At 39.1% G+C, this 13,007-nt stretch overlaps 1 protein-coding gene across 2 annotated transcripts in view; it reads left to right on the top strand.

Moving 5' to 3' along the window:
• LOC124634817 overlaps positions 1-13,007 on the top strand; it is a 92,311-nt gene that overhangs the window by 47,325 nt on the left and 31,979 nt on the right. For both annotated transcript variants that reach the window (XM_047170457.1, XM_047170456.1), the window contains one exon: positions 5,878-6,028. In XM_047170457.1, the coding sequence (XP_047026413.1) occupies positions 5,878-6,028 (151 nt within the window). The remainder of the gene's footprint in view (positions 1-5,877; positions 6,029-13,007) is intronic.

The following is a 13,007-nucleotide window of genomic DNA, read 5'->3' as shown; positions in this document are numbered from 1 at the left end:
AAAATCCTTGGCATTTGATGAGGAAGTGGTATTTTTGGTCCGGGATTACCCAGCACCGTCTAGGTCCAAAATAGCGGCGTGCGTAAGTCCTGCGTATGAGAATGCACTGAATTACGATTTCTGAGAACTATTACGACAGCAAGATACCGTTATTTAAGGAAGGAAACACGCAGGCACTGAGCAAAAAGTTGGCAATCAACAACCGTATGAAAAATAAAAGGTTTTGCACCTAAGTAACATGCTAAAGACCGATTAAAAACATTTGACAAAGAGACAGACCAGGTGCACTGGCTCGAACAACTTTACAAGGTGATGGCCAACTTCTGCTAAAGAATAATGAAAGAGCAAAATGAAGATAAATAGAGTAGCTATTGTGTTTGAGTGTAGTATGTGCTAATATTATAAAGCTGAAGAGTTTGTTTGTTTGTTTGGATGAACGCGCTAATCTCAGGAACTACTGGTCCGATTTGAACAATTCTTTCGGTGTTAGATAGCCCATTTATCGAGGAAGGCTATAGGCTACTTTTTATCCGGGTTCGTGCAGAGGTTCCCACGGGATGCGGGTGAAACCGCTGGCAGAAGCTAGTCCTAAATAACTGTATAAACTTTGTTTGTCATTAATACAAGTATAATGTACATATAAGTACAAATTAGGCCGGATTCTCCGAAAGAGACACCAATTAACCAAAGTCAGGCAATTCCAAATTAAAAGTTAATATTTACGCAGCGTTTGTGTACTTGGGTCGTTTGCTTTAATGGGAGTACTTCGAAGAACCGCGTGTGTAACTATGGGATGGAAATTATGCTTTATACAATGATATCTATTCCTTTTTATTACAAGAATAAACACTGCGTTATACCTTACACAATAACCCTGTATGAATGCGCCGCATTTAAATGCTAAGGATAATGGAAGAGAAGTTCCTCTTCTAAGTCATATTAATATGAATAAGTAATGCCTATAAAAACTTGATTATCAGAATGGAGTTGAAGTCAAAGAAGAAAACATAAAAAACGTGGTCTGGATATGTAGTCACATTCATCTCCGAAAGACGAAGTCGCGTTGCTTCTCCTACCAAAAGCAGAACGCAAACGTAGTTTTGTAAGCCTTCTAGATACTTATAAGATTTAAAGGTTCTATCTTTAATTCTTGATCGTATGGCTTGTGATAAACCTAACTAAAGCAATCATTCGTTTAAGGTCAAGCTGTCCTGCCTCTGGCCAGTCCATTGTCAGGTAACTTTAACGTACTTCAGCAAGGCTGTAGCGAAAATCAAACATTTTAGCGTGACTTAGGTCGGTTCACTAAAACTAGAACAACCCGTGTCGGCACAGGTTATGTAATAGAATCCCTACGTTCGAATTATGGACGGCAACGCGACTCAACTACAGCGCTGTTTTGTTATTAAATTACTCTTTTTATGTACTAAAGATATAATATATTTTACGTTCTATTTTTAGACACCATTGATAATTGTAATGTTGTAGTACAACGTTTTTGACCTTTGTCCAATCGTGGGAAAACCTTCAATATCAACTGTCTTAAGATTGCGTATTATGTTTTCTGTGGCTCTTTGTGCCAATCTTTATTTCGAGATTAAGGTATATTTTGCGCTGTTTTTAGTTAGATGATGTACCATTAAAGATCATTATCAGGTAAAACACTGAGAAGTACTGGTAAATAACATAAGGAACTGTCAAGTGAAATACCCAAATGTGGTTATACGTGATTGGAAGAATTATGAGGGCATTACCTGAGACAATACAATGTACGCTACTGTTTTTCGTAAGGAAACGTTTTCGTAACGTGTCCATGTAAAGGTCCGATTCTTCCTTTTTGGCGATAATAAGAATAACTTTAGTAATATTTTAATTACTGCACCTTTAGAAAAATATGGCATCGTGTTCCTCTATAATTCTTGCCATGTAATTCTCATGGTGAGCTTAGTTCTCACGATTTTCTCTTTTTCCCTTCGATTTTACCTCCATATTCTTTTCAGACATTGATATAAAACAGTCTTCGAGTGATGCATTCATTATACGATATTACACGGCTTTACGTCAACACCCCATTGGAATTCAATAAGTCACTCGTGTCCCCTTTAAATGTTGCAAACAAATGTAGGACCCGGTGGGAATCTTAATGAGTTTTCTTGTACCTATTGTGTGTTTATTACTTGTGTTCAACATTGTTTGAGGTGTTACTGTTTTGCTTTAAATGTTGTGAAACCCAGGAAGATGATGAAAATTCGGATAACGTTATGAAAGTTACCGATAAGATGCTTTTTGATTTAATAGAGAATTCTTTAATAGTGGCATTTCTGCTCAATATAGCTGAGCCGCTCATGACAGCGTGGGTACGAAGCAAATGCCGTGATGCCAATAAATCAATACAAAATGTCACACAAACAGCTACAAAAGACTGCTAGTAAATGATGCAACTACTTCTCTAGTTATATAGTGCTGTAAAACCAACAAATACTGTTCAGAAGTCCCTGTATTTGCCATGCAGACGGCACGGCGTAAAACAAATGAATACGCAATGAGGATGCACGGACCACCAGAAACAACGCTTAGCTATGCTGATGAACCAGCTTTTGATCTGGTTACGGAACACGACGTGAGGTTCATGTCAAATAAATGTTTTGAGTGTGGGAAATGTTATTATATATTTATGTTGCCATGTTTAGACTAGTTTGGAGAAAAAGAAATTGAACTTTTGCATAATGATATCGTGTCCTGTTGTAGATGACTTTCGTTTGATATGAATTTTTCTTTAGTTCTATCACTATATTAAAGGAACCCTGAAAGATTTGGAGTATGGATCAACCAGAATAGGGACCCGGTTATCTCCAGGCTTTTTATAGGTATGAAATTTTGTATGGGTCACAAAAGAGGACTTATTCTTATTTTCATTGGTCAATGAGAGCTTTTCATTAATTTCAACGATTTTGTTATCTCCTTAACATCTTGTATAACTTCCCGTAATTTGAACGACACCATATCTTAATTCAGTGGAAAAAATCCGTTAACAATCAAATTCTCCACTAGACTTGTTGCACCTATGTTGAGCTGTAGTCAGCGTCGAAAGTCAGTCGCTCGTATCGATCGCAGTATATTTCAGACCTAGCCAATCTAGAAAGTTACTGGTCTTATTTTATACGACCGCTCTCTGCTGTGATATTTTGCTCTTGTATCTTTGGTTTTACCTGTAAATGGCTGAGCGTACCAATATGTTTGTTTGATGTTATATGGAATTCGTTTTGATTAATAAGAGCTTAATAAATGTTTTATCAGAATAATGTTTTATCATCATCATCTTCCTTTTCCTTCTTCTCTACCTATGTGACGTCAACTCTCAGGTATATTTTTAATCTATCCATCGTTTCTCTGGTCGCCATCTTCCTTTATATCCCTCCAAGTTCTTGACTGAGATCTTCTTCACTACATTACTCTCATTCTTCCCCAACCTCGTTCTTCCACATGCCCGTAATAAAGCTGTGTCTAAAAATAACAAATCACTTAAAGTCAAGGTTTTTAAGTTCCAAGCCTTTACGTTTTGTGTTACTTGCGGACATCATAAGTGTTCCTTATTCTTGTCCGTAACCAGTTATAATAAAATCTAGTCTTTGTTTTTGTGCTATACTTAACACTTGGAATAAACGTACAAAGAGCATAAGTACGTACTCATCTGACCTGGCAGAGCGGGTATACCGTTATGTGCTCAGGGTTGCCAGTATCTTTAAGTATGAACGTCAGATTGATAGCGGTTTCCAATATTATATCCATCTGTTGATTTGCTTACTAGGGATAGAGTTTTGACATTAGCTCCATACAGGTAATGTTAAACCCCATTCTTTAGCGAGCTTAACAGATAGAAGATTGAGTATGACCGTTAATGGATAACCCTGATGTGGAGGAATTTTGTAAAGAAGGCCATATCTACTATTTCTATCTGCGTAATAAAGTGTGGTGGTACTTGTGGTAAAAAAAAACAACATTCCAATGCATGTGTGGTACAAAACAGTCGTAAAAAAGTTACACTTACAATGATTTCAAATGACTTATTATTCCTTTATGTTCAATTCAAATATATGCACGAAGCTTGAAAACACATTACCAGTGTATGACATAAAGAAGTTTATTTTTAACTGTGTACATACGATAACACAAGTTTTTTGACGCGGAAGTACATACTTATGCGCAAGGGTTCCTATGTAACGTATTGTGCATTGATTAAATTGCATAGGTACAATTCAATTTATCAGTGAAATGTACCAAGTACGAAGGCTAATCTAAAATCACCGATTGGAGTACAGCTACCGTATTCTTTGATATTTATTGTCTCGGATCTAGCGAACAAAATGGTACTTACAATTATTCAATTTGTGATCTTTTAATTAACTTTATCGTGAAGCCGTATTTAAAATACTGTTGTAGAATCTAGGGCACCTCTTCTATCTTGCTGACGGCCTGGTACTTTTCACAGCACTGGCAAACTACATGTAGTTTTTTTTTTGTATAGGAACTATTTATCAAGTGACAACCATACAAATGACCTTCGCACGTGGTAACATAATGCCTTGGCATATAGTACTGCTCTTTTTTACGTGTAACGGAACAGGAATTGACACGGTAACCTCAAAACGCTGAATCCTCATCCAATTAGCTTTTTACATTAGCTCGATGTAAATAAGTCTTGTTGGTTAGCGTACTTTGTGTTTGTTTACTATGCACGTTTACTGTAATGTTAATGTCACGATTTTTTTGAGTTTAGGATCAAGATTGGTGCTTCTACTTATATAGTAGTTCAAATGTATGATGTTGACTTGATAATCTTTACGCGGAATATTTTTTTAAGATTAAGATCACATTTATGTAAACGGTTCTTTTAAACAAGATAACCGGCGTTTTAAGGTGAAAAATATAATTTATTTTTTCATAAAGTAGTGGTTATGATATTTAAGGATTTTGAGAAAAAGTTGTTTTTACCTGTGTCCTTCATAATAGGTGTCAATGTTGATACAAAACATAGATTAAGATATTTACCAGCCGAAATTGACAAGACGTCTTACAATGTGGTATTATCTCAACGCTTTATGAGCTTCTTCAACTTCAGAGTATGGATATCAGATCTTAGTTATTACACAGCCGCAGTGATTTGGACTGGGCGGCTCTGTTTTTCCGCATCTTTCACACCGCTCAAATTATTAAAGTTTTTATTTATCGGTGCTGCCAAGGTTAAATTATAATTTCAAAAGTCAACACTTGAATTTGCCCTTCGTTAAGCCCAGTGTTGTTCACCTGTTGCTATTTACCTGCCTTTATTTATGTTCAAAGGATAGCGTTTAAAAAAAAAGGCAAAAAAAAACTATATGAACAACATCCGTAAGCAACTGAGCCTTGTTATCATACTTGTTTTTAACCATGAAGTCTTTATTAGAGCCTAGTCTTTGGCCACAGTTTCACCTGCGTCCAAGGGCTCTCTGCTTATAAATAAAAATTGGTCTATATGTTAATATCTCTGCCAAGTTTCATCAAAATTCATCCAGAAGCGTTTGCTTTGCGTCAGCTTAATAATACAGTAATGAAATAAATCTGTACCTACTACTCTTATCAGAGTTCAAATAATATATGGCTTAGTCTGTCTGTCTGTCTCGAGGCGTAATGATGACTTAGCATGATTTTACATTGTGAAATCTCTTAGAATATGTAGCACCCAATTGTTATGCAATTTTTTTCGCCACATAAGGTCATCTATATATAAAATTACGACTATTCGAGATAGAGCTAATCGGATTTTCCATTCGTTTCTGATGACGATTTTTACAAAAAAAAGTTTGTCTATATTTGAAACTTGTTTCTTTTTATCCCCAGATGGGAGCAGGCGCGACTGGGCCTGGCGGGCGAAGGGCCCTGGAGCTGATCCTGAGCGGGGGGCTCAAGTCCTTGGCAAGGCCCGCGAAGCCGGTCCGTAGGGCAGCTTCCAGGGACTCGGTGCTATCGCAGCCGCAACCTTTGCTGGAAGGTGAGTTAGACTTTTGTTACATACAGTTAGATACATGTAATTACTGACCTCTTTACTCGATGTTTTTTTATTGGAATTCGATCTTATGAGGTGAATTGTGCGTTTTGTTGATCGGAAGAATATGTATGCCTTCTGTTTTTCATGATTGCGATTTTTTATTGTCAGTTTGCTTTTTGAAAAAACTGTGGGCTGTCTCCTGAACTATGTTTCGACACTTCGACATGTAAATAGTACGTTCCGAACAGTACTTATTTATGTGATGGCATATCTCTTTAACCTCGACCAAATAATTTTCCACGCAATAAATAACACAAAAGCGAATATTGAAACAAAAAATCCGCTTCAAATAATAATATATAATACTAGCTTCTGCCCGCGACTTCGTACGCGGATCCTGTCCATTATGCCAGCGACTACGGGGTCAGCAAAATCAAAGATCTGAATCGTCTGATATTGAAGTTTAAGGGCCCGTTGACTTGAAAACAACGGAATACGCATAGCCATTAGAAATGTTCCATATATTTAATTTTTGTACTTTAACGGCAAAAGCACAGCAGACTCAACAAAACGCTGAGAACTGAACCGCAATAGACGTGACCATAGGGATAAAAGTAGTTATTCTAATTAGTCCGCATTTAAGTTGTGTGTGGCAAAAATATTACACGTATTATTACGTAAAAAAACATTAAATGTTACTGAGATGACAAAGTCGTGATGACTTAGTGGAAGTCGTGGTGGTTTAGTGGGTAGAGAACCAATCTCTCAAGTATGAGCGTGCGTCTTTGATTCCAGGTCTGGCAAGTACCTGCCAATGCAACATTTCTAAGTTCGTATGTACTTTCTACGTATATTTTGGATACCAATTACCGTTATTTGGAGGGGATGTTAAACTGTAGGTTCCGGCTGTCATTGAACATTCTTGGCAGTCGTTATGGGTAGTCAGAAGCCAGTAAGTCTGACCAGTTTTACCGAGGGGTGTTGGGTTGAGCGGTTAACCGGGCTATGGAGGTCAAATAGGCAGTCGCTCCTTTTAAAACACTGGTACTCAGTTGCATCGTGACTGGAAGTCGACCCTAACATAATTGGGACAAAGGCTCTTGAGATAATAACGACAATAATAATGAGATATAAGCATCGCAGGACATCTGAGGCTGATGACGGGGAGTAGCGACCCCGCGGGGCATATATACTGAGTTCTCCAGGGAGAGGATACTGCCCCCCATCTCCGGCCGGTCGGAGTGAACCATGACGGGGGTAGGTCTCACGCCTCTGGCTTGGCTTGACCATCCAGAGTGGAGTCGCTTGAGCAGGGTTAGTAGCCCTGCTCGGAGGATAGGTGCCTCGTGGTAAGTGACCCACAGGGAGCGCGTAATCTGCGTTTAAAATCCGCCGAGGTATCCTCACACTTCAGCCGCTCATGTCCCTGTTGCCCTTTTGTTGCTATTCAGTGACAGATTCCCGGGGCCCAGTAAGTGAGCTGGCGAGTCTCCACCTGCCATTTTTACATGTATCTAATACATTGTCATCGGCAGGTGCCATAGTTCCCGTAGTTTCCCCATTCCTAGTCCATTAGCATCCCATCACAATAGCCCAAGTAGTATTCATCCACAGTTCGCAATGGTATAGCACAAATTGTCTTTTTTTTTAACGACGTTCACCGGGGATTGTCCTTGGGTTCATTTCTATAGTATATAAAGGGATAATTGTCGGTTTTGTGTCACCATTTCATTAAAGTTGTCTCAAAAGGGCTTCAGCGTGTTGGCTTTGGCCTCACGTTTGCCTCCCGAAAATTCGGAACTCTGTAGTCCCGAGGTCTGGAAGAGACATACAAAATAATAATGAGATATATATAACGCAAAAAATTCGGAGAGTGGGGGCTCGTGACGCCACGTCTAGGTATGTAAGGACCCAAAAAAGTACGCAATAATTATGACAAAAGGTTATAAACGCTAAACCCTATAAAAAGCAAAAAATAACTTTTAACACTACGTAAACTAAATTTTTTCGTGTCGGGGGACCGCTCTAATTCATTACTTTAGATACGTGTTTTTTTTTTTAACGAATGTTGTAATTAGGTAGATATCATTTGATTTATGTAAGTATTTATGAAGGTAAAAAGCGGTCCCCCGACACGTCAAAATTTAGTTTACGTAGTGTTAAAAGTTATTTTTTGCTTTTTATAGGGTTTAGCGTTTATAACCTTTTGTCATAATTATTGCGTACTTTTTTGGGTCGGGGGTTTTTTTAAATTTATAATTTAATTTTATTTCATCCTTTTTAAAGGAGCTCCTTAATTTTTCCTTCTTTCATTTAATTTATTTTATCTTAAGATGGGGTCGCTATATGCGATCTCGGCCAAAGGAAGCTGTTTAACAATCCTCATGACAAACTGGCTCTGGGAGAATTGCACAGATTGAGAAACATTTGGACATTCTAGATTTTCAGCAAAAATATAAATCGGTTTATCCGTTTCATTCCGGCATTTCAGGGTTTCATCCGTCACATCCCATTTCCAGCATCAGGTTCTCGTCAATCAGAAACATGAAGAGAACTTGTCAAGACAAATTCAACGAGCCCAAACTCGATGGGTTTACTAAAAGGCAGTTCAGGGTTACGTCTCCTACCTTCGTGCCCTAACAGCAGACCAGCTCAGTGATTCCAAAAGACATTAGCGTTTCAAATTTCAGATCCCACATATACTTGCAAGTAAACTGATCGTGTAACATTCCTATCACATCTAGCAAACGAGCTGATGACCTTGAAGACCTGAACCGATTTCCACCAAACATAGCTAAGAACACTCCCGACTGACATACCTTTTAAACAAAAAAAACCGCATTACAATCGGATCATCCGTTTGGGAGCTACGATGCCACATACACACACACACACACACACACACACACACACACACACAGACATGTCAAACTTATAACACCCCGTCGTTTTTGCGTCGGGGGTTAAAAATAGAGAGTGCTTATCAGATTGAACCACTTTTGCTAAAACGTCATATCTTTATAAGCTATAGTCTAGCTGGGCTCCTGGGTTTCCACATCAGGTGTTTTACATCTTCAATTTTTATAAGTCAACAGAGAGTGCTTATCAAATTGAACAACCTTTGCTAAATCGGCATACCTGTATATGGTACAGAGAAGCTGGGCTCTTGGGGTTCCACATCAGGTGTTCCAGATCTTCAAATTTATTATCTCAGCTGAAAATGCTCATCACATGAAACAATTTTTGCCATGACACCATTTTTGTATCTCTTATAGTTTTGTTGGTCTGTTGGTGTTCTGCATCAGGTCTTCAAGTTTCGAAGATAAATTATAGCCTATATGTTGACCAGGCTTAATACTGACACAACAAAGAAAAAATCATTGAAATCTGTTCAGTAGTTCGGCAGATTAGCGTGTACAAACAAACAGACATACAGACAGATTTTTTTTTTTGGATTTGTGCTCCATTACTGTTTCTAAACCCCACCCAATTATTATTTTTTTAATATATTCAATGTACAGACACAGTTTTTTTACAGATTTATTTGTATAGATAATATAATCAAACTTGATCCCCAGTAGATGGTAATCTGCATTAACTACGGGCTTCGCAGCTCTCATTACTCCTGGGAAATAGCGTGGATTGACATAAATATGTTACCACATCGCAATTGGGTCGAGCTCACACGGGTTGCTTTCAAGGGCCTGTGATTGCCAATTAGTAACGCCCTTGTTGATATATCGTTTTAAAAATTATCCAGGAAAATTCCATAACGTTTGCGGGAAATGGGTAATAATATACCTGGTGTACGGAAGTTATACGATGGATGCGGTTCGAGTTATTGATTGTAACTCTTGCTGGATTATATTTGTTTTATTTTCTCGCCTTTGAATTAAAGAATGATTAAGTCTATAATATGTAGCGTCCTCTAGAGTAAGTTGTTGAAGACGATGAAACACGGAATCGTAATTTGAAGAACTACCTATATATATGTGTATGAATCGGCAGAAAGACCGTCGAAATTAAAGTATTTTCAACTTGACCGGTTTTTCGATTCATCAAAATGCAGACCAATCTAAAAAACAATGTTTTTCATTCAAACTTTTATTTAACTGGAAAGCCTCTCGAGCTTTTGAAAACATCGTTCGTTGTAAATATTTGTGCTTGTTCCAACAAGTTTTGTATGAAAGTCATTGAATTTTATATTTTCTCATATTTTGCCTCTTCGTACTGTTTGGATTGGGCGATATTAGCTTTTTTCTTTACGAGGATTTCTGCTTTCTTTTCGCGTTTGTATTGAATCTCGACTTGAAGGACTTAAGAAACAATTTTACGCGTTTCTTTAAGTAGCTACTGGGCTTTGCTTTGTTCTGGATATTTTATGTAAATTTTGAGTTTATTGTTTTGGACGTTCTTTGTCCCTTTGTCTTTATCAATTATGATTTCCAAGGGTCTTACGTCTTGAAGGTAATCACTTGTTTTCATTTGATTGTTAATTTTAAACGAAGGACAGAAATAATTGAGGTGCATTAATTTCGTTTTCGTAATCTGACCATGATAAGTCGTACTTTCACCAAAAGTTGTTTATGTATTTATCGAGTTCTTTGCATGTTTATTGATATGAGATAAAATGTATGATACAAGCTACGAGTAACTTTTTAGGGTGCGTCCACATCTGGCGAATGCGCAGCACGCGAGCCGATCGCGAGCTGTCCGCGAGCTGCGCGCGTGCAGTCACTGCAATAGTTCGGTGCGCCTCTTTAGCGCAACTTACGCAAGGCTCGTATAGAGCGCGCGAGCGGCGCGCGATCTGCGCGGAATCAGTTCTCGCCCTTACAGTTCCGTATATTGGCTCAGTACTATCGAAGATGGCAGACGTCACGCGCCGCCTGCGCGCCGCTCGCGTGCGGCGCTTAGGTCGCGCGCGAGCTGCGCGCGGGCGGCGCAGAAGCGGCGCACGAACAAAAATGCACGCGCGCAGCTCGCGGACAGCTCGCGATCGGCTCGCGTGCTGCGCATTCGCGGCGCATTCGCCAGATGTGGACGCACCCTAATGTTATAATCTGTCGTCATATCACGCTTGAAGTGCATAACCAATTTCCAGTGATAATTCATTGTAGATATTAGTTTTTAACCCCCGACGCAAAAACGACGGGGTGTTATAAGTTTGACGTGTCTGTGTGTGTGTGTGTGTGTGTGTGTGTGTGTGTATGTGGCATCGTAGCTCCCAAACGGATGATCCGATTGTAATGCGGTTTTTTTTGTTTAAAAGGAGTGTCATTCGGGAGTGTTCTTAGCTATGTTTGGTGGAAATCGGTTCAGGTCTTCAAGGTCATCAGCTCGTTTGTTAGGTGTGAGAGGAATGTTACACGCTCAGTTTACTTGCAAGCATGTGTGGGATCTGAAATTTGAAACACTAATGTCTTCTGGAACCACTGAGCTGGTCTGCTGTAAGGGCACGAAGGTAGGAGACGTAACCCTGAACTGCCTTTTAGTAAACCCATCGAGTTTGGGCTCGTTGAATTTGTCTTGACTAGTTCTCTTCAATTGACGAGAACCTGATACTGGAAATGGGATGTGGCGGATGAAACCCTGGAATGCCGGAATGAAACGGATAAACCGATTTATATCTTCGCTGAAAATCTAGAATGACCAAAGGTTTATGTTTCCTCAATCTGTGCAATTCTCCCAGAGCCAGTATGTTATGAGGATTGTTAAACAGCATCCTTTGGCCGAGATCGCATAGAGCGACCCCATCTTAAAATAAAAGAAATTAACTGAAAGAAGGAAAAATTAAGGAGCTCCTTCAAAAAGCATGAAATAAAATAAAATTATAAATTTTAAAAAACCCCCGACCCAAAAAGTACGCAATTAGTATGACAAAAGGTTAAAAACGCTAAACCCTATAAAAAGCAAAATATAACTTTTAACTCTACGTAAGTACCAACTAAAGCGACGGCGCGCGTTGTTCGACGGCGCGCGTTGTTCCACGAGCTCCTCAAAGAGATGTCAGCAACCCCAGCGGGGCCCAGCAGGGCCAAGGCCTGCCGGGGCTGCGGGTTGTTCGAAAGAGATACCGCGGCCCTGGTACATAAAAGGCCTATGACGGAACACGACGATTTTAGTCAGTAAGAGTCTGACACTCCCTCACCGCTGCTAACCCACAGCGGGAGGGGTCATTTGATGATTTTACGTCGCTAAAAAAAAAAAAAAAAAAAAAAAAGGACCAACTAAAGCATGTCAGACTAAACTAAATTTTGACGTGTCGGGGGACCGCTTTTTACCTTCAAAAATACTTACATAAATCAAATGATACCTACCTAATTACAACATTCGTATAAAACAAAATTATATACACCGTTATAAGTAGTATGTATATACTTAATTACTTCTAACGTTAGGCTAATAAATTAGAGCGGTCCCCCGACACGACAAAATTTAGTTTAGTCTGACATGCTGTAGTTGGTCCTTTTTTTTTTTTTTTTTTAGCGACGTAAAATCATCAAATGACTCCTCCCGCTGTGGGTTAGCAGCGGTGAGGGAGTGTCAGACTCTTACTGACTAAAATCGTCGTGTTCCGTCATAGGCCTTTTATGTACCAGGGCCGCGGTAGCTCTTTCGAACAACCCGCAGCCCCGGCAGGCCTTGGCCCTGCTGGGCCCCGCTGGGGTTGCTGACATCTCTTTGAGGAGCGCGTGGAACAACGCGCGCCGTCGAACAACGCGCGCCGTCGCTTTAGTTGGTACTTACGTAGAGTTAAAAGTTATTTTTTGCTTTTTATAGGGTTTAGCGTTTTTAACCTTTTGTCATACTAATTGCGTACTTTTTGGGTCGGGGGTTTTTTTAAATTTATAATTTAATTTTTAACAAAAGTTTCAAGTACATATTCTGAATAAATTCATACTTCAATAAGTTTCAATTGAAGCAGACATTTTAGTGAGCGTGGCTAAGTTATTGAAGCTGAAAGCAAATATCTTTGAGG

The sequence above is a fragment of the Helicoverpa zea genome, chromosome 12, assembly GCF_022581195.2.
Source record: "Helicoverpa zea isolate HzStark_Cry1AcR chromosome 12, ilHelZeax1.1, whole genome shotgun sequence".
NCBI classification, from domain to species: Eukaryota; Metazoa; Arthropoda; class Insecta; order Lepidoptera; family Noctuidae; genus Helicoverpa; species Helicoverpa zea.
The sequence above is the reverse complement of the archived record's forward strand: the minus strand, read 5'-3'. Positions and strand labels throughout refer to the sequence as shown.